This window comes from Chiloscyllium plagiosum, unplaced genomic scaffold, assembly GCF_037043375.1.
Source record: "Chiloscyllium plagiosum isolate Xiang-an unplaced genomic scaffold, Cpla_swu_hap1 HiC_scaffold_16, whole genome shotgun sequence".
NCBI lineage: Eukaryota > Metazoa > Chordata > Chondrichthyes > Orectolobiformes > Hemiscylliidae > Chiloscyllium > Chiloscyllium plagiosum.
In genome coordinates, this window is record NW_028270154.1 from 44404364 (window position 1) to 44427580 (window position 23217).

A 23217-nucleotide genomic window follows, 5' to 3' on the forward strand; every position below is an offset into this window, starting at 1 on the left:
TTCATTAGCTGCTATTTTAGTGTATTGGTGGGTTTGTGGGCCACCGTGATGCCAAGACTACCATGAGTGGTCTGGCAGTCACTTCCGAGATGTCTTTGATGTAGGGGAGAGTGGCTAGGGTGTTTGGATGCATTTTGTCTGCTTGTTTGGGTTTGTTCCTGAGAAATCGGCGAACTGTATGGAACTACGCAGAGCAGAGGAAAATCACCTATACAGTGTATTAAAAAAGAATATACTAAGATACAGCTACCTGGAGATGACAGAGACATACTCTCCAGGCAGATCTTCATATACATTAGAATCCTCATTGTTGAATATCTCATAGCACTGGGTCTCCATTTTCAGTATGGTCAAAAATGTCTCTGTGACCATGTTTCATTTCTGACTCCTTGCAAAGATCTGCTGCAGATGTCAGTTCATGTTCTAATGAAAAGTTGCATACTACTGTTTCTTGTATGTTCATAATTAGACAATCCATTCAGTTCATGATAGAGATTGTTTTACAGGTAGAGTGGGGCAAGAATTTCACCATTATCATTGAATTACCTCGGGGCAAGTCATTATTGATGTACCATTGTGGCTATCAAGGCAACCAGCAACCACCTAATTTGCTTCAGCAACAAGGAGGGCCTCAGCAATTGCTGCTGCAGTGAATTTACATCACGTCCACACTTGTCTGTATTTTTCTTACTTGCCTTTCCTCACAGGCTCCAATTAAGTAACAAATCCATTTGCACATTAATTAAGAGCTATCCCTTTGAAAATCATGATACAAATTTATTTCCTCTTCAAAGCTGGGTTCTGGATTCATTCACCATCCTCTCAAGAAGAAAATTCCAAAGTTCTTTATCAATAGGTCTTGGATATGGTGGACTGGAAAAACCGTTTCCTCTCGTGGAGAAGTCAATTATCAGGGAGCACAGATTTTAATTGATTGATAAAAGGATTAAAGGGGTTATAAGGGAAAGATTTCACCCAGAGAGTGGTGGGGTCTGGAATCTGCTGTCCAGTTTATAGTTAAGGCGGAAACCATCAACTCATTGGAAAGACCTAAAGAGAGAGCTAAAAAGAGTGAGGAGGGGACATGACAAGTCATTGGTGGATAGTATGAAGGAAAACCCTAAGGCTTTCTATAGCTATATCAGGAATAAAAGAATGACTAGAGTAAGATTAGGGTCAATCAAGCATAGTAGTGAGAAGTTGTGCGTGGAGTCAGAGATGGGGGGGGGGTGCTAAATGAATACTTCTCATCAGTATTCACACTAGAAAAAGACAATGTGGTCAAGGAGAATACTAAGATACAGGCTACTGGACTAGATGGGATTGAAGTGCATAGGGAGGAGGTGTTAGCAAATCTGGAAAGTGTAAAAAATAGATAAGTCCTCTGGGCTGGATGGGATTTATCCTAGGATTCTCTGGGAAGCCAGGGAGGAGATTGCAGAGTCTTTGGCTTTGATCTTTATGTCGTCATTGTCGATAGGAATAGTACCAGAAGACTGGAGGATAGCAAATGTTGTTTAAGAAGGGGAATAGAGACAACTCCAGAAATTATAGATCTGTGAGCCTTACTTCGGCTGAAGTGTTGGAAAGGGTTATAGGAGGTAGGATTTATAATCATCTAGAGATTAATAAATTGATTAGGGATAGTCAACAGAGTTTTGTAAAGGGTAGGTTGTGCCTCATAAACCTTATTGAGTTCTTTGAGAAGGTGACCAAACAGGTGGATGAGAGTGAAGTGATTGATGTGTATGGATTTTAGTAAAGTGTTTGATAAGGTTCCCCATGGTAGACTTTTGCACAAAATATGGAGGCACGGGATTGAGGGTGATTTAGCGGTTTGGATCAGAAATTCACTGGCTGAAAGAAGACAGAGAGTGGTGGTTGATGCGAAATATTCATCCTGGAGTTCAGTTACTCGTGGGGTACCACAAGGATCTGTTTTGGGTCCACTGTTATTTATGTCATTTATATAAATGACTTGGATGAGGGCATAGAAGGATGGGTTAGTAAATTTGCAGATGACACTAAGGTTGGTAGAGTTGTGGATAGTGATGAAGGATGTTGTAGATTACAGAGAGACATCGATAAGCTGCAGAGTTGGCCTGATAGGTGGCAAATGAAGTTTAATGTGGAGGTGATTCACTTTGGAAGGAGGAACAGGAATGCAGAGTACTGGGCCAATGGTAAAGTTCTTGGTAGTGCAAACGAGCAGAGACATCTCGGTGTCCAGGTACATGGATTCTTGCAAGTTGCCACCCAGGTTTGATAGGGCTGTTAAGAAGGCACACCATGTGTTAGCTTTAATTGGTAGAGGGATTAAGTTTCGGAACCATGAGATTATGCTGCAGCTGTACAAAACTCTGATGCAGCTACATTTGGAGTATTGTGTACAGTTCTGGTCACCACATTGTAGGAAGGATGTGGAAGCTTTGGAAAGGGTTCCAAGGAGATTTACTAGGATGTTACCTGGTACAGAAGGAAGGTCTTATGAGGAAAGGCTTGAGGGACTTGAGGCTGTTTTCATTAGAGAGAAGAAGGTTGAATGGCAACTTAATTGAGACATATAAGAGGATTAGATAGGCTGGATCATTAGTTTACAGAGCAGTGTGACGCCAACAGCATGGATTGATTTCTCATCACTGGTTTGAGGTTATCATGAAAGATTGTCCTTCTCAGCCTCTTCCCTTGCATGAGGTCTGGTGGCCTTCAGGTTAAATCACCACCAGTTGCTTCTTTCTAATATCAGAGCAGCCCCACCCCATGGTCTGGTAAGTCTATGGTGACACAATAATTAACTTGACCCAGTTAATTTCCAGAATCTGATCCAGCAATATCTCCTCCCTCATTGTACATACTGATATAGAATTTGTTCTTGGACATGCTTTAAAAACTCTTCTTCGCCAACTTGTGTACTTGGACACCACTTCCAAGGAACTATGTACCTGCACCCCTTGGTCTCTCTGTTCAACAACAGTCGCCAGGGCCTTAGCAAGTAACTCCTGGTTTGTCTTGCCAAAATGTAATACCTTGCATTTGTCTGCATTAAACTCCATTTGCTACTCATCAGCCTACTGAATAAGTTGATCAAGATCATTCTATCACTGGCCACAGTCATTTCACAGGTGACAGGCTCAATTTCTTTGAGGGAAAAAGATATGCAATCTTGTCTGATTTCCCCCCCCCCCCATTTGCTGTTTTTGGTTACATATCACCTTGTCCTGTAAGGGAGAGGGAGGAAAATGCAAAACATCTGTAGTTGGGCTGAATGGCCAATGTATCCAAGCTGAAAGATGTGAACATAAAATTCGTAGAAATGCTAAATATTAAGGGCGAGGTGTAGCTGTAGATCATATACTTGAGTCATGTTTGAGATGGTTTATAGGTGAATGATAGGAGTGTGGTGCATCTATTATTGGCTGAAAATAAAATGCAGTTAATAAGATATAGTTTACATTTAATTCACTGACCTAGATTATTTCAGGTCATTGAACTCTTTGTGGCACTTTGCCCAAATTCCCAGCACTAAATCCTTATGATTGACCATCACTCCACATGGACATCTCATACCCTCAATTTCATTTCCTAGCCAGGTGGATAGATGACAGCTCTCAATCTCCATCTCCTGCACAAAGGCCCCCAGTGCAATGTCAAAATTGTGGAGCCCACTTTCTGCCATTCTTGTGACTTTATTACCCTCACTTCAATTACTTTCAACAAATATTCCAGCCAAACCTCCTTTAAGAGGTACAGACTACATTGAACATATACTGGCCTTAGTTTTGAATCCATTTACTACACAAACAGCCACTGAACAGCATTAATTAGCAGTAACTATATGCTTTCAGGCAAAAAAAAAAATCACTCAGATTTCACAGCCACTAAAATTTCCATGTTGAACTTGTGCACACCTTCCATGAGCTCAAATCTTGTGTAATATCCAGTTGTGCATAAGAATGCTCATGGAACTGAGTAATGAGCATGAATGGAAGATTTGATCATGGTTAGAAAATAGGATAATAAGGTCAATAAGGTTAGCAGATTGTCATATTTGGAGTGCTGCAATGGATCTTAATTATTCAGTCTGCATGATCACTTAAATGAGGAAGCTGTGTGTAATATTTCCAAGTTTTGCAGCTGAACTAAAAGCTAGTGGAAGGGTTCTAATGGCACAGTAGTAGTACTCTAATCCAGACGTTGCGGAGGGGTAAAGTCTTAGCTACTTCAACTGTCAACATTCCTGAAGGTTGCTTTAAAAAAAAAAGATTAATATAACGAGACCATAAGTTGTATGGAAGATAAAGTGAATGCAAAGGGATATTGAAAGGTTGAGCAAGTTATCTAGAGTGAGAGATGTGAGAAGAATAAAGGTCATCCATGATGTGGAAAAACAGAAAAGCATTAGAAATTGAGAAAATATTGATTTTTCAAGACGGTCTTCATATATAAAACCACAAAGTCAACATGCAGTTTGAAAAACAAATACTGTTTATAAAGACACTGGTCTTTCACATTGCTCAGAGGTTAGAAGTTGGAGATTTTCATCTTGCACTCATCAGAATGAGGACAAAAAAAACTTTAATAAAAGTGACACCATAAGGAGGGGATAATGATTGGTTGACCAGTCATTGAGATGCAGCAGGAACAGTTACTTGTCAGTCTCAATTGGAACTAGTAGGATGGTTCTGATTGGTCAGCGTATTGCAATGAATTCATAAAAATTTGAGTAAAGGATGGAGACATCACTGGTTGTAACAGCATTTATTGCCCTGGATGGCAATAGCAAACTGCCCTCTTGAAATGCTGCAGTCCATGTGCCATAGGTAGACACAAACCTTTTAAAGTGGAAATTGCAGGATTTTGAACCAACAACACTGAAGGAATAGCAATATATTTATGTCAAGATGGTGAGTGGCTTGGAGCAAAAATGCAGGTGATGCTCCATGAAGTGGATGTTGGTGGATAATTCTTCTGATTGGATCTATGGATTTATATAGTTTCAGAAAGGCCATTTATGACTAAAATGAAGAAACAGACGGGCTTAAGGGTTGTAAATTAGAATGATCCATTTCAGAGTGGCAATCTGTCTTGAATAAACTAAGACTGTCAGCCACAATCATACTCAATGATACAGCAGCCTCAAGTGCCAATGGCCAGTTCTGCTCCAATTTCTCATGGCCTTTGTTTAGCTCATGTTTATTGTTATTCTTTATTCACATAACTAGCAAGAGACACAGTACTGATGCATAAATTCACTTTATTCAATAAGTAGTCATTTAAAAGTTCTCTTTAATGTGGAATATACAGTTTCAATAGAATAACTAAAATCAGCAATTTTTACTTTCCATTTCTAGCAATTCCAAGTTCCACAATATAGGATCCATTTTACATATGTCAGAAACAGAAGTTGTTACACTTATTTTCATCAGTATCAAAGTGAATCCTTTGGAACATTTTAGCTCGTTTAAAAAAGGTTCTGCATAAATTAACATTTGCTCATTATTTGGGCAGGCCATCATAAAACATTGCACCACACTTACAGAACTTGCCATCCAGTCATTTAATTGCTAAGCTAGTGGCATTGTGACCAAACAGAAATCTTTAACAGGCATCTTTTGGGAAAAATAGCAGTTGGTATTTGAGCTTCGATTTGAAGGTCGAGCAGCAAAAATCTGGCATGTGGGGAATTTCCATGCAGTTTGTGATTTTAGGTCAACATATCCCAAAGGCAACAGCAGCAGAGGGCAGTCCAACATGCTGTCAAGCATGTATCTCCAGTGTCATCCCTTCTGCGATCTTCTACAACGTAAACTGCAATGACAAATAGTTTAGATGAAAATAAGCCTAGGCTGAACCTTGTACCTTCTCAGACATCAAAAATGTAGCTGAAAAAAGTGAAAATGGGTGAAAAGTTGTGGAAATCCAAAATGAAAATCAAATTTCATTGACTTGAACCACAAACCATTTCTTTCTCCACAGAAGCTGCCTTATTGGCAGGGTGTGATATTGTTTTTTTTTCCATTTCTGGAGGAATTGAATGAATATCAACACCTATACAATAACATGCATAATAATTTTGGTTGGATCACCTGGTATATGCAGAGTTAGGTATCCATACTATACAATGTTGATAAGTTCAAGTCATCAGTAAAGACTAAGCTCATACTGAAAGTCTTATCATAAAGGCAGAGCTGGATCTGATACAGATCTTCAAAATTAAGGAATGCAGTATGGAGAACAAGTTTTAAAGGAAGTTCCATAACAAAATGACATTTAATGCAATGTAATTGCTAAAAAAAGTCCAATAAAGAATTCAAGATCTGGACCTTCTTTACTCAGTATGGTGAATCAATTCCCATCTGGATTGAGTGATTAATAGCATAGATTTTACTTTAGGTAAATAAGTAGAGGGAGACAGGAATTGAAAAGTATACTGATTGAGCAAGTTGAATTAAGTGGGGAAGTAGTTTATGCATACACAGTATATATGTTTGAAACTAGTATTTAAGAAAGTAGCTCATAGTAGATGCATTGGTGGTCATCTTCCAGGATTCTATAGACTCTGGAGGAGTCCCTGCAGATTGAAGGGAAGCCAATGTTACTTGAATATTCAGAAAGGGAGGTAGAGAGAAACCAGGGAATTACAGACCAGTAAGTCTAACATTGATAGTGGGGAGAAATCTCAAATCCGTTATCAAGGACTTTACAGCAGAGCATTTAGAAAGCAGTGGCAGGGACGGACGGACGGACAGGATTTATGAAGGGGAAATCATGCATGACAAATCTGTTCGAATTCTATGAGGATGTAAGTCGGTAGAGTTGACAAGATTAACCCAGTTGATGTGGTATATTTGGCAAACGCTTTCTGAAAGTCCAAAGTCCCACGTAACAGATTATTGTGCAAGATTAAAGTGCATGGGATTAGGGGGAAGTGTATTGAGATGGATAGAAAACTGGTTGGCAGAGAGGAAACAAAGAAGGAATTAATGGGTCCTTTTCAAATTGGCAAGCAGTAACTCGTGGGGTGCCACAGCAATTGGTGCTATGACCCCAACAATACAAATCATTTAGTTTATATATTGTGTATGTGGGAACAAAATGCAACATATCCAAGTTTGCAGATAGTACCAAGTTGAGTGGGAGGGTGACAAGGATGCAGAGATTCTTCAGCATGATCATGGTTGGGTGAATCAATGATAGATGCAGAATATTTTGGATAAATGCAAAGTTATTCACTTTGGAAGCAAAAACAAGGCAGATTACTACCTGAATGGCTGTAAAATGGGAGAGGGGAGTGAGCAGCAGGATCTGGGTGTCCTTATGCACCAGTCACAAAGTGGATATGCAGGTGCAGCAGACAGTAAAGGCAGCAAATGGTATGATGGCCATCATTGCGAGAGGTTGAGAGTTCAGGAGCAGGGATGTGTTGTTGTAGTTAAAAAGGGCTTCAGTGAGGCCACACCTAGAATACCATGTGCAGTTTTGGTCTGTTTTTCTGAGGAAGGATGCTCCTGCTCCCAAGAGAGTGCAGTGAAGGTTTACCACTGATTCTGGGGATGGCAGGACTAACATTTGAGGAGATTGATGAGACTAGGATAGTTATTGCTGGAGTTCAGATGAGTGTTGGGGGGAGGGGGCGGGGAGAAAAGAGAAAGAGGAGAGTGGTTCTTGTACTTAACAATTCTGACAGGATACACAGGATAGATGCAGGGGGAAGGTTCCAGATGGTAGGTACATCCAAAACCAGGAGTCAAACTGAGCATTTGGGTAGAACATTTAGGATGGAGATGAGGAGACATTTCTTCACCCAAAACACAATGTTGATGCCAAAACACAATGTATTCAAGAGGCAACTAGATATAGCACTTGGGACAAGTGGGACCAAAAGGTCACGGGTAGAAATCAGGATTAAGATTGGAGTTGGACTATCAGCCATGATTGTGATGAATGGCAGAGTCGACTCGAAGGGCCAAATGGCCTCCTCCTATCTGTGGGGTGTCTGTTTCAACATTTGTACCTGTTCTGCACAACTGAGTATTGCATGTGCCATTTAAAAACCAATCTCATCAATAATGTGATTCGAGGGGAGCATTGCAATAAATATGAAGAATCACAAAGATAAAACAACTAAGTCTGGCAACCAAGCAGCAACCAGTTTGACTATAGTTTTTAGTTTTAAAGTAACAGAAGACAAGGATTAATTGATTAGCGAGGGTTTATGAATTGTGCCAGAGAACAACCAACTCCCATTCCTAGATGTCATAGAATGGATGACCAATGGAGGATTTACAACTAAATTGTACAGGAAACCCACCCACCCAGATCCTCAATTACAATAACAACCACGTCAAGATGTCCACAAATGGAGCTGTGTCAAGACACTATTCAAAAGAATAGTGACACTGCAACACACCAGATCTGCACTACAAAGAACATGTAAAGTCTTTACTAACAATGGACACCCCCATCAGCTTCATCCACTAATGCTCATTCAACAGACACTACCTACCAACACACTGGCCACCCTATGTGAAAGAACATATCAGAACTACCAGGCTGTTACAACCACTCGGTCATATGGTCACACACAAACCAATACCCATACTACACCAGCAACTAACTAGGACTAAGGACCAATGTGGTATACAAGTCCCTTGCAACTGCAAGCACTACATTGGACAAAACTAGCAACCTGACTTCACAAACACCAACTAGCTGCTAAACTATATTATCCACTCTCCCTCATCTCTGTACACAGACCAAGAGGGCCATCAATTCAATAATAGCAAAGCAACTATCCTAGGTCAGACCAGTGACAGGCAATAGTTCTTGGAAGTCTAGTTTTCAACCAAAAAAGCCATCAACAAAAACAGAAATCAATTCAGTGTACAAACCGCTGCAGTGAAAACCCAGAAGTGACACTCACCTCAACAGACCAGATCACAAAAACCAAGCAGGACAGAACAAAGCCACACTGATGTTACCCAGCATGGTAATGAAACTTCTGCACAATAACCCAGCAGCTCAGCCAGCTAACCAACTATCTCTGTGCCAAATTTGTGTTTGCACATCTAGCCTTTCAATTTTGATTGTTTTTTGTTGAAAATGAATTGCAGGTACAGTATAAGCAAACAGTGCTCAAATCAATGCAACTGTACAGAACCTCAACACAAGCTAGCCTCACATCATACAGAATTCAGGAAATGGTGAAGGTAGGTCAGTGGACCTGAAACATTAACTCTGCTTTCTCTCCTCAGATGCTGCCAGACCTGCTGAGTTTCTCCAGCAATTTGTTTATGTTTGAATGAATGGTGTACTGTCGCAAATGTCATTGTTTGGATCAGATGTTCAATTAAGACACCAGCCTATTCAGGAAATTTCAAGTATTACAGATGAAACTTTATGTGCTGGTTAATGTTTATCCTCATCCACCACCATCACCAGGGCCACGAAGCTGCTCACTTAGGAGATTCTGATCAGCACAATTTGGTTACATTTGCCTATAAATGAACATAGTTCAAAATTAATTGGTAAAACATTGTGGGATGTGCCCAGAGCATGAAAGGAACTTTCTATGCAAGTTTTGCCCTCTGTTAGGACTGGAGGGATTTAGTCAGTGGCAATCCAAGATTCATTGACAGAGCCATTGTTAAATATATGCAAGTTTGCACATGGTAATTTTGCTTGAGAGATATGGGTGTCATTGGAAATGCCGACAATTATTGCCGAGAGGCCCAGCAATTACGTCCCTAGCTTCCCACAGCATTCTAGGGTAAACCAGATCAGGTCCTGGGGATTTATCCACTTTTATGCATTTCAAGACATCCAATAATTCCTCCTCTAATATGGACATTTTTCAAGATGTCACCATCTATTTCTCTACACTATATCTTCCATGCCCTTTTCCACAGTAAATACTGATGCAAAATGCTCATTTAGTATCTCCTCCATCTCCTGCAACTCCACACACAGGCCATGTTGCTGATCTCTAAGGGGCCCTATTCTCTCCCTAGTTATCCTTTTGTCCTTAAATGTATTTGTAAGAACTCTTTGGATTCTAAACTCTATTGGCCAAAGTTATGTCTCCTTTTTGCCCTTCTGATTTCCCTAAGTATACTCCTACTTCCTTTATACTCTAAGGATTCACTCGATCAATCCTGTCTATACCTTACATAGGCTTTTTTTTTTCTTAATCAAACACTCAATTTCTTTAGTCATCCAGTATTCTCTATACCTACCAGCGCTCCCTTTTACCCTAATAGAAATATACTTTCTGAACTTTCGTTCATTTCTGAAGGCTTCCCATTTTCCAGCCATTTACCTGCAAATATCTGCACCCAATCAGCTTTTAAAAGTTCTTGCCTAATACCGTCAAAATTGGCCTTCTTCCAATTTAGAACTCCAACTTTTAGATCTGGTCTATCCTTTTCCATCACTATTTTAAAACTAACAGAATTATGGTCGCTGGCCCCAAAGTGCTCCCCTGTAACCAGAGGATACAGCAAGGATCAGCACTTGGGCCCCAGCTGTTCACCATACATATCAATGATTTGAATGCAGGCACTACATGTACTATTTCCAAATTGACAGATGATATAAAGCCAAGAAGGGAAGTGCACTGTGGGAAGATGTAAACTTTCATGAGGATTTATTTAGGCTTAATGACTGGGCATGAATATAGCAGGTGGAATACAATGCAGAAAAATAGGTGGTTATCCACTTCGGTAGGAAGGACAGATATTCAGAGTATTCCTTAAAAGGGTATGAGGTTGGAAAGTCTGGATGTGCAAAGACACCTGGATATCCTTATCATTAGATAACTGAAGGCTAATATGTAGCTAAGACAAGGTATTAGGAAGGCGAATGTTAACCTTTATTGCAAGAGGAATCAAGAAAAGGAGTTGGGATTCATGTGTAGGAGTTTAGTTAGACTGCACCTGAAGTACTCTGTGCAGTTTTGGTCTCTAACTCAGGAAAGATATTATTGCTATAGAGGTAATGCAAGAATGGTTCAGGTTTGTTCCTGGATGGTGGGACTTTCCTCTGAAGAGAGATTAGACAAACCTCGCCTATATTTTGAAGTTTGAAAAGAATGAAATGTGATTTTCTCATTAAAAATGCTTAAAGAGATAGACAGATAAATGCAGGCAAAATGAGAAATCTAAAACCAGGGAGCACAATTTAACAAAGGGGATGCCAGTAGGACAAAGATGAAACTTTGCTTTTCTTGTGAATCTTTGGAATTCTCTACGACACAGGGTTGTGGAAGCTGAGTCATTGAGCATATTTAAAATATAGATATTTTAAAGAGTGTTATGGGAATGGGGTGAGTAAAAGGCAATGGAGTGTTTGATTGGTCATAACCATACTAAGTGGTGAAGCACTTTGGATTATCTATTCCCATTAAAATCCTTGTGGGAACTTAACTGGATAAAAGATTAAACCTAGTGAAGGAACATGTTTTTTTTGAAAATAAAGAGGACAATGGAAACTTCACCCTCATTGGGTAGGGCAAGAGATCTTGTTAGAGCTACAAAGAACTTGGGATTTCAAAAAAAGACATTTCTGCAGAATATCTACAAATGTGGTAGATGCTTTTCAATGTTAAGTCATCAGTAGGAAACATGTTTGTAATTTATTGTATTAGTTGTGTATTAATACATGTTTGATGCTTGTAGTAAACTAAAATGGTCTTAAAACTTGACAACTTGTGTGGTTCTACATGATGGCCACTGGGAGTTTATTTTCTTAAAAAGTGAACAGTTTTTAAGCTGGATCATAACTAGCCCTGCACACAATTAAATGAATAAATTTAAGTTCCCTCCCTCATTCTTTCTACCATAACAAAACACTTCATACTTCTGTCAAATTACATCTACCCTCTACTGGACCACCTAAGTCTACACCCTCTTGAAGTATGTTATCATTTCACTTATTGTTTATTGAGTTTGTGCCAGCTGCAAACAGACTTTAGTATTAGGTCATAATTTCAAAGTCTAACTATTATGGGTGTTGTGGTCCCAATTTAATATAGATTAGATTTAACTCAACTCACTACAGAACACTAAGTATCATTTACAATAAATCTTAAAATGTTGTTTCCCTATGCCAAAATTAAAATTTGTTGGTGGAAAGTAAGGATGGTTAACCACAAAGAGGATAATAGTTTTTGGGAAAACAGATACTTAGTAGATTTGAAATACGTTCAATATAGAATCTCACGTTAGGATTGAGAAGCCACTACTTTAAATCAAACAAATATTCTTAGATGGTTAAAATCAGAGATAGGATAAAGCTGGCTGAATTTGAAGAAATTGGTGTGACAACTAGTAAAAAATATTTCCAGTGAAAGAGATACCAGCTAGTGAGTATACATTTAAAGTTTCCTTTTGTTTTTGAGTGAATTTACTTTCCTGTCAAAAGCTATTTGACAAAGTTACACTGTATGGGGAAAGCACAATGGAATGGTAGTAAATTAATTAGTCTGTTAGAGGCAGAAGTATAGTATGCTGTTCAATTTTGAAAATCCTTAAAATTGGATTACTTTTATTTCTTCTGGATCACTTCTGAACACTTATAGATGGCTGTTCAATTATATGTAAGATAGTTGAAGAATACTTCATGCTTTGAACTACAGTTGTAATTTTAAAACAATAATAATTAAAATTGGCCACAGTTTTATGATTGTCTGGTAGAAGAAAAGGACCATTATCTCATCTCTGGGTTAAAAGGACAAATCTTAGAGGCAAAGCTTAACATTTCTATCCTTTAGATTAGATTTAGAATTCCAATTATTCATTTCTACACGCAACATAAAATATGCCTTATCCACTAAAAGTGGAATTTCCACTGATGGCATTTGTGACAAAAGTTATTTGATGTCATTACAAAACTTCTGAAGTGATACCTATGATGCCTTGGCATACATTAAATCTCAAAGTATTATGCATTTTCCTGGAAAAAGCAGAATCTGTTTGAATTTAAAAAAGTGAACAAACAGCAAAATCTCAAGTGAAGCACAACTTGACAATGATTTTACCAAATATCCCTGATTTGTGCACAAGTCTCCAAAAGTAACAAGGATTAGAAAAAAGCCACAAATGTATACCCAGAATTGAAACAAAATCTCTCAGTATATAATATTATTGAAGAATATTCCTCAAAGGTGATGAACACTGCAGGCATGAACTGGAGTAACAACAGGAGTTTTAAAACAAAATGTTTTCAATTCTACCCATTCGCTACTAGCTGTCACTTAAATTTCATTCCAATTCATCATTCAAATTCTTTAAGCCAGAGATTCAGAGAACATATTATACATACCAAGTGTCATTATAAATCAGAATGTTGAAGTTATAATCTAAAAAAAACTCATCCACATTGCAATCTCTGCCTGTTTTCAATTGTTGGAAAAGAAATTTACATGGCCCATTTAATGCCATTTCCGAGATTTTCAAAACCTTTCCGATAATTCATACTTTAGATGAACCATGTTACATTGCATGCAGCTAGTTAGAGAAACCACAAAGCTAAAGAGAAGAAATCTACTGCTGTAAGTAGTTAAATTAGTTTTTAAAAATAACTTTCACATCATTCATGTAGGATTTGAATCTTCAGACTGAAGGTTTTTTCAGTTCTAGAATGTATGGAAACAGTTCAATAATTTCTATGAGGACAATGTTACTTATTCTAGCTAATCAAACCAATATTAACAACAATTTATGTTTGCTGATTATACAAGATGCTGGTTAACCAGAAATAGCCTAATCAGTGCTATCCACACCCTGAGATAACATTTCAAAAACATCACCCATGGTGAAGGTGGTATTCAGTAGAACAGAGGTAAAACCTGAACATTGGATAAATAGTGGCAGAGCACTAGAAAAATGTTTCCTTGGATATCACAAAGAATAAAAACCAGATAATCATTCATCTTTACATTTAATTTTTATAATCTGTAAATGAGAAGTGTTTATATAGTGACCTTGGGTTTTAAACAGAAAATGGGAGGAAGAAACCTTGTAAACAGATTTGATAGGAGGATAGTGATTGAGTGGGTCAGACTGGAAAGCAACATCCTTCGGCATATCAGGCAAAATGCCCAAGTTGGAAAGCTCAATATGACATTTTAATAAGTGAGGCACTTAATGAAATACAAGTGCATTTGGCAGCAAGATGGTACTACCAGTTTCCTCAAGGAGTACATTTTCCATTCACCTGTACATTGAAGAATAGAAGTCTTCAAATACCTCAAGTGTTGGCAAAATCTTTTGCCTAGCAACAAGGTTTTAGTAAACAAAAGATTCAACATGAATAATTTAGAATAAAACATTGATCTTGTCCCAAGTGAATTAATCTTGTAAACAAAACAGAAATGTTAAAAGAGTGTCAATTGACTATCTTGGCATTTTGACTAAACAAACAATCACACTACTTTGGACTCTGTACTACTGATGTAACAAACATGTTTAGCTGTTAAAAGAAATCACAGAGCTTCAATATTTGTTTTTACCAGTTGCTTAACACTTACTGCTAGTTTGTTGTTCTAGGAAAAAAATAGAATTGACAAAAACAGAAGTTTTTTGAGGAAGGGTCACCAGACCTGAAACATGGATTTCTCTCCACAGATGTTGTCAGACCTGCTGAGCTTTTGCAGCAACTTGTTTGTTTGATTTACAGCAGTTGCAGGTCTTTTTTTTTAGAAAAAGATGTGTATAATTGAAATGTAAAAAAACTTTTCTAGAACTGCAGGATTTTCCTCCTCTGCAACCATTACCACAGCTACTGATCTTGCCTTCTTTTCAAAGTTGTTTTGAAAGTGGAAAGTTGTTACAAATTCACTACAGAAAATGACATTCAAGAAAATCAAAGGAGGAAATAAGTCAAACTGAATTTAGTTAACTAAGCTGGGACAGTGGAAGACGAATACAATATTTATATTTCAACAATGATAGGAATTAGATATATGCTTGAAAAGAAAGCATTGAGTGTTATGGGGAAAAAGTGAAAAAAATGGATAGAGCTTTCAAAAAGAGGACACAGGCACAAGAGGCTAAAGTGTCTATTATCCTATAATCTTAGGTCCTCATGGACATTAGTGTTAAAGAAACTTACAAGGACACAAACCTGAAATTAAGTAGTTTGTTCACATAACCAAAATGCAATTTAGCAATTAATACATTTCCTATGTCTTTACTGATATCACATTTTCACAGAGTCCATGAAGTCAGATCAGTTTTGAGCAAATTGAACATTCTACACCTTGAGTTACTGTTCTCATGTATACATTTCTTTAAAAATTCAGAGGTGCTCTCCATAAATATTAGCAAAGACTCCCAAATGATTATAAATTGATTGTGAATGCAAATAATCTGGTAAACAGCATTTGTATGTAATATTTCACTAGGTGGCATTTAACTTTTGATGAAATTAAAGTAGCTTGGTCTCATTTGGCCATGAGACTGGATAGAAGAGTGCACATTGCCAAAAGACAGCAAAATGCGAAGTGCCAATTTTATCCATACAACTGTCTATTAACTTATTGGCTCAAAAATATCATGCAAGTAATATGAACCAAGTTGCTTTTACTTAGTTTTGCCATATTCAACAGAAAAAGCATATGTTAAATTTGCAATGATAATTCAGTGAGATTAATAAAAATTGATGTACTGTCTTAGAGGAAAACACTTCATTAAAATATGAAGAGCTGATAACCAGATTGTGAATTAGTGCCATGTAAACTTGCACTCTTTGCTACATTGAAGTTAAGAAACTGAATTAAGGCATAAAGAGAAAAAAATCTAGTTAATAGGCTGCTAAAGGAGATAGTCAGAATGAGCTAGGGATATAGAGTTCATAAAACAGAGTCCTTCAAGAGGTGGGACAAGAAGTGGAATCACATGAGTTTTAGTCTGTTGATGCAAATAAGTGACTAAGGGTGGCAGAAGTGTTAGCCTTGTCAAATTTTTAAAATCAGAGAAGAACAACAAGCTTTATCCAATGGTTGGTTTATGAGCATTAAGATTTCTTCATAGGGAACGGATGCTCACTTAATGAGTTTCAACTATGCCCCTCCAGACTATTAAGTTTGCTCTATCACTCTGAAGAGCTCGTTAAGCATTTTTCTATTGTTATCCACTTAACATTTTCATCAAACCAATATCAAAATATCTGGGGGAAAATCCACTTTTATATTTGCATTCCATCAATTAGAGGAAGCTAATCCAAGAAGTTTTCCTTCCATATACAAATATTGGCATGAATGTCAGTTTTTAATGAAAGTGCTTTCATAACCAAGTCAGAATATCAAAATGCTGAACAAAGAACTGGAGTGGAAATACAAATCAATTGTAATTTAACGTAACATTAGTCATGGGCTTGAGGGATTGTACAACTTTGTCATTCCTGATAAGATAGAGTGCAAATGTTTGAATGGTCACTGTTCATTGACGCAGGCAAATGGATCACTAACAGCTTTATATCCATATTTTCTCTGAGGATGTATAAGTGCTCAAGTAATTTATTCACCGCATCAAGCTACAGTAGCATGAAATTAATCCTGCTTCAATCACAGGATTGGAAATTCAGTCAATTCAGAAAAACAAGCATTGTGAAACTTGAAAGGGTTCAGAAAAGATTTACAAGGATGTTGCCAGGTTTGGAGGATTTGAGGTATAGGGAGAGGCTGAACAGACAGGGACTGTCTTCCCTGGAGCGTCAGAGGCTGAGGGGTGACTTTATAGAGGTTTACAAAATTATGAGGGGCATGGATAGGCTAAATAGACAAAGTCTTATCCCTGGGTTGGCATTCCACACCTAGAGGGCATAGGTTTAGATGAGAGGGGGAAGAGATTAAAAAAAGACCTACGGGGCAACTTTTTCACACAGAGGGTGGTATGTGGATGGAATGAGCTGCCAGAGGAAGTGAAGTGGTGGAGGCTGGTACAATTGCAACATTTAAAAATGCATTTGGATGGGTATATGAATAGGAAGGGTTGGGAGCGATATGGGCCAGGTGTTGGCAGGTAGGACTAGATTGGGTTGGGATATCTGGTCGGCATGAATGAGTTAGACCGAAGGATCTGTTTCCATGCTGCACATCTCTATGACTAAGTCTATTCTGCCATTCAATTAGATCAAACCTGATCTGTACCTCAAATTGATTTACTCACCTGTACTCCCTAGCTCTCTATTTCCCTACCGACAAATGTTTATCAACCTCTCAAAAATGTAAACAATCGTACATAGCTTTTCAGGGAGGCAAATACTAGCTTTTCATCATCCCTTTGTGATGAAGTCTTTCCCAACTTCAATTCTAAGTTTAAGATTAAGATTACGCTCCTGGTTAGCAGCTGGAGGAGCAGCTCAAGCAACAGTTCATGTTATTGCAGCATGTGTCAGTCAGTTGAAAATATAGTGTTAGCTCATTTCAGGAGATTATCATCCAGCACTTAGTGTGCCAGCAGTGAGGGAATGCGTGACCTCTAGACAGACTGCAGGACCAAAGAGGTAGTGCAGGAGTCCCAAGTGGATCACATGCTACATGATATAAAGGCAAACAGACAGGTGATGCTTTGGGCACATTATTCAAGGATAAAATAAAAACCAAGTACAGCATATGCTTGAGATCTGAAACAGAAAGAGAAATGCCTAAAGATATTCAGCACATCTAGTGACATCTGTGCAGCTGCAGAACACAGGAGCTTATGCCAGTTTCTGGTGAACTAGGAAAGAAACTACAGACGGGAACTCAAAGTTGGAATCTTCAGAATACGTCTGGTGTAAAACCATCTATAGAATTGTGTGGTTGGAGAAATGACAGGGGTGGGGGTTTGTGGCTTAGTTTCTTGGAATGTAAGGAAGTCAGTTATGATATTTATACTAAATCAATTGTATCTCAACATGTAATATTAAGATTAAATGGCTCTGTCTCTCTGGACATTATTGCAATATTAAGGGGTTAAACTGCACTGACTGAACATTCTGGAAGTGGGTGGGGATGGCATTCATTCAGGAACATGGATTACTCCCACTCCATTTAGACAGTCATTTGCTACTACTCTATTATCAAATTAAACTATCATTCAATCTCTTCCATTCAGAAACTATTTCATAGCCATCCTCCGAAGCTAGGTATAACACCTACATTTTCTTGGGGAATCACTAAGTCAGGAAATCATCTGTATGGCACAGTGGCTAGCACTGCTGCCTCACAGCGCCAGAGACCCGGGTTCAATTCCCGACTCAGGTGACTGACTGTGTGGAGTTTGCACATTCTCCCCGTGTCTGCGTGGGTTTCCTCCGGGTGCTCCGGTTTCCTCCCACAGTCCAAAGATGTGCAGGTCAGGTGAATTGGCCATGCTAAATTGCCCATAGTGTTAGGTAAAATGGGCTACATGTTAGGGGTATGGGTGGGTTGCGCTTCGGCGGGTCGGTGTGGACTTGTTGGGCCGAAGGGCCTGTTTCCACACTAAGTAATCTAATCTAATGATTCCCCATAATTAGGGCATTAGTATTTGCATTATCTTGGAGGAGGATCTCATCCTATCATTGTACCTGAGCTAACATGTGACTGAGGGAGTGACTGGGGGTTGTCTCAACTGGCATGTGACTGTGGGGGAGTGACCAGAGTATATGTGAACATGACTAACTGACCTGTATAAAGGGGATGTGTTTTCTTTGTTCAGGGCCTCTGACTTGACTTTGCATGCCTGTGAAGAGGGTCAATGGGGTCACCTAGCTTGTACAAGCTTTAATAAACTTTAACTGTCTGCAGAAGTTGGAGGTGTGTGAATTGCATCTCACGTGTGAAACCGCGGGAAAAGAACCTCACAGGGCTGCAAATAAAGCTGCCATCTATGCAGTTCCAGTTAAAAATTACTAAATGATTAGGGAAGGTTCAAAAGATTTACAAAAGCACTGCAGTTATTTGGATTGATTGAGGAAAACAGCTGCAGCTTCTCCAAAAGGTTGGCCAAGGAGATTTGATAGTTGCCTTAGTGGAGCTTGGATGTTCTAGCTATTCGTGAGTGCGCAATGAAGGTTTACCAGACGGATTCCTGGGTTAGCAGGACTGGCATATGAAGAGAAACTGGATTAGGTAGGACTAAACTCATTGGGTTTTAGAAAGACCATGGCCGGGGGGGGGGAGGGGGGTGGGGGGGAGAAGGGTTGCAGGGGGCAGAAATTTTATACAACTATAAGTCTCTAGGAGAACTATGCTGGGTAAATCCAGAAGAAGGGGTTATTGCTTTTAAAAAAAAAAGGTATAGGATAGGTAATTTAGGACTGAGTTGAGGAGAAAGGCCTTCAGCAAGTGGGGAAGCCATAGAAAGTTGTTGAAGCAAAAATGTTTTCAAGAGGCTGTCAAATACCATTCTTAGAGCTAAGGGAACAAGAAAGTGGTAACAAGGTGTTGAGTTGAATGATCAGCCATGGCCATTCAAACGGCAGAATGAATTTTGGAGTGGGTGGCAGGAGAAGAATGCTGAGAACCAGCTGACACCTTTAAAGGTGATTAGAGGAAAATAGCAACAGATTTTTTTTTCAAATTCACACCACTTGTGTAGGCAATGTCTTGCCTGAGTGCTCTGGAGGCAGACTTGTGGCTTTCTACATGAAATTTGGAAAAGCTCCTGAAGAGAAAAATAATTGCAGGGCTATGGACAAAGAGCAGGGGAATGAGGCCAGTTGAGTTGTGCATGGGATATAGAAAGGTTGAACGAGTGGGCAAAAATAAAAGCACATGAAGTTTAATGTAGGAAAGTATGAAGTCATGAACTTGTCAGCAAAAGCAAAAATGTAGATTTAAATGGAAACATTACAAGAGAGGGGTCTGGGTATTCTTATGCATGAAACAAACATTAGCATGCAGGGAGGGGAGGCCTGTGACACATCTTGATGGATCTTATAATAATAAGACATGCCAAGTACATATCAGCTCAATTGCTAACATTCTCCCTCTCGGTCAAAACGTCTCATTCATAGTGCATACTAGAAGGAGAGCTGCTCAGGATGAACCTTATGCATTAACTTAGTCATGCATTCTGAGAAATACACCATCTGAATGACAATATTAAGTTGTCTCACGATCTCTTCCATCAGTTCATGACATTAAAACTTCCATGGTACTATTTCAAGTGTAGAAATTTATCCAAATGTTCTCCAAGCAATATCACCAGAAAAGCTAAACTAGTTAGCTGGCACTTTAACATTTAAAAAGGTAGCTACTGGCACTTGTCAAAAAATGCATCAGCTATGTAAATGTGAGACATTATTTAAAACAAAATTTGAAATAAAACATTACAGCCAAAACTTCATCCCTGCTACCAGGGCAGAAAGATGAGAAACTCAAGCAAGGATGGTTGAAAACCTGACTTTTCTTGCACTCACTTGAATTATACAATTGTCACAAAGTTGTGTAGAGTACTTGTGAAGTGAAAGGTGGTAGGCTAGGACTTGTTGGCAATAACGATAGGAAAAAATGCTTGGTCCTTTTAAGAGAATGTGCTTTTCAAAGCTTGGAAATGTTCAAATATAATGGTGTTTGCAAGTAGTTGTAGATGCAGAGAGTTCAAAAATGGAAATATGTATCAATTGGCTAGGTCTTAAGTTTGTTTTGATGTTTTTGTCACTAACTTGAATTTAGCCAGTTAATTTAAACCAGACCCTAGATACTAAAAGCAATTTGAATTTAAATCAGATGGCATTGACAACCTGAAACCAATCTGATTTTAAAGAAATTAATTGGTCATCAAGGATAAGAGATGTGAGCATTTTGAAAATTGGGAGCATGCCAACTGCCATCTGAAGAGATAAGAACTTGCCAGTTCTCAGGAAAAAAAGGCATTATTCATAAAAATGTACCCAACACTCTTAGACAATCGTCCTGACACCAGAATTCAGTGGAGGGGGGTGTTCAGAACAGAAGAAATTATAGAAGAAACATCCCTGACAGCAGAATCAGAAGACAGACTGGAGAGGCAGAGGATAATTTTGGAAGACATTATGTTTTAATTTATAAAAGAGGGACTTGTACTTGTTCGAACAGCATCCTATTAAAATTTAGACAGGAAGGGATTAGTTAGAGGGATTGTTTGGTTTGTAAGTAATTCTGTTAATTTGTTCATGGTTGGAGTTAGATAAATAAGTTGTTACTTGTTAATTATAGAATGAATGAAAGGATTCCATTTCATTTAACCACTCAAACTGATGGTAAGAGACGGTTATACCACTTTTCACGTTTCTTTTATCAGATTACGTGGCAAGGCAAGGTTCTCTGGGGTGTTTCAGTTTTAATGATCAGAGTTTAGACCTCTGCTCAATATCAACGTAGTGACAGACTGTGTTGCACACATACAAGCTCAGCACATCTAAATTTTCTTCCCCGACCTCCACTTAGATAAAGTGGAACATTTGATACAAATGTCAAAAATCTGCACAATTAAAAAATGGTATAATTAATTATTCAGAAACCATGCAAAGCTACGATGGGATATTCATTATTTGGAAACTGAATTCAATAGCTGCAGTAATTTGATCCAAAACAGCTTGATAAAATTATACTCAAAAGGTTAGCTGTGTGGTGTGGAACAACAGTATAAGATTCACTGAAAATTAAAAGCTGCATGGCAGGCTGTTCAAGAAAAAAAGACTACTGAAATTTTTATCTTCAGAGGTAAAGCACATAAAAGCCAAATGATAAATGACAAGCCAAGAGAAAACTTAACATCTGTTAGATTGAGAGATTTGCAGACTTCAAACTACGGAAAGGAAATTGAGGTTTGAGATTCAAATTTACTATGGTACAGCCTGGCACAATATGGGGAAGGTAGCAATTAGGAGCTGGAGCAGACAAACGAGCCTTTGCACCTGCTCCACATTTAACACGATCAAGGCTGATCTTATCCTGGTCTCAACTCCACTTTCCTGCCTTGTCCCCACAGGGCTTTATCCTGTTCTTCAGAAAACATTTATTTTCTGAATCTGTTGATTAAATCTTCTTTCACTGCACTTTGCGGCAGTGTGTTCCACAGATTCACAACCCTCAGAAGCAGTTTCTCTTCAGTTTGAACCGGTCTCATCTCACTCCATATATGAGCTCTTATTCAAGATTGTCCCACAATGAGGGGGATCTCAGATTCCACCCCCCCCAACTCGAGCTGTAGCGAGGACAAGCCCAAGCTATTCAACCCCTCCTCATACAGCAGCCCTTTCATCCTGGAATCAATCTGGTGAACCTCCTCTGAACTGCCTCCAGTTCCACCACATCCTTCCTCACGTAAGGAGGCAAAAACTGGACACAATATTCCAGGTGTGATCTTTCCGATGCCTTATATAATTGTGACATCTCTTCACTTTTATAATCCAATCCTTTTTGCAATAAATGCCAGGATTCCATTTGCCTTTGCATGCTATACCTGTAGACCTACTTTGTGATTCATACACAAAGATGCCCAGACCCTCCTGCACTGATGCACTTTGAATCTGCTTCCAGTTTAAGCAATTTGCCCAATCAGCCAGAATTGACAATCTCTCAATTTTCCACATTAAACTCCACCTGCCAAGTTGTGGCCAATTCCCCAAGCCTCTCTATAAACTATCTTCTCATCACAGAGCTTACCAACTTATTTTAGCAACATCCGCAAATATTGCTACATTATACTGTCCCTGCTTGCAGATCGTTTATACAGATTGTAAACAGTCGAGGTCCGAGAACTGAAGCCTGCAGCATCCCACTGGTTACAGCTCACCACTTAGAGAAGGACCGTCTGATTTCTGTCAGCCAGCCAATTGTCTACCCAAGCCAGTAACTCTACCTTTAATACCTGGGATCTAACCTTCTGGGAAATAGAAGGAAGGGGAAAAAAAATTTAAAATGGATGGGGTAATTGGAAAATCTAGAAAGAGAGACGACAAAGTGCTTTAGAACACAAGAAAAAAAATACTATTACACAGTCGTGAAACTGTGGAGTTCATTCCCAGGTTGAGTGATTGGTGTGGAAGTCATGTCAACATTGAAGATTAGATTGAATACTTAGGTGGAGGAGAAAGAAAAGGTGTAAAGGTTAAGCAAATAAGGTGTGTAAATGTAATCAATAATTTCGTATTAAAAGGTACCATGCAAGTTAAAGGATATGCATCAACTCAGGTTGTTGGGCTGTAATTCAATGAATGATATCTGCTTTTGATACAGTACAAACATAATTGTGCTGCCTACAA

The 23217-nt window shown here is 38.6% G+C and overlaps 1 protein-coding gene across 1 annotated transcript in view; it reads right to left on the bottom strand.

Moving 5' to 3' along the window:
* Window positions 1–5237: 5237 nt before the first annotated feature.
* Window positions 5238–23217, bottom strand: part of LOC122556657 (cysteine-rich transmembrane module-containing protein 1-like) — a 33101-nt gene continuing 15121 nt past the window's right edge. The window contains exon 3 of the mRNA XM_043703651.2: window positions 5238–5808. Coding sequence (XP_043559586.1) covers window positions 5705–5808 — 104 coding nt within the window. The 3' untranslated portion in view covers window positions 5238–5704. The remainder of the gene's footprint in view (window positions 5809–23217) is intronic.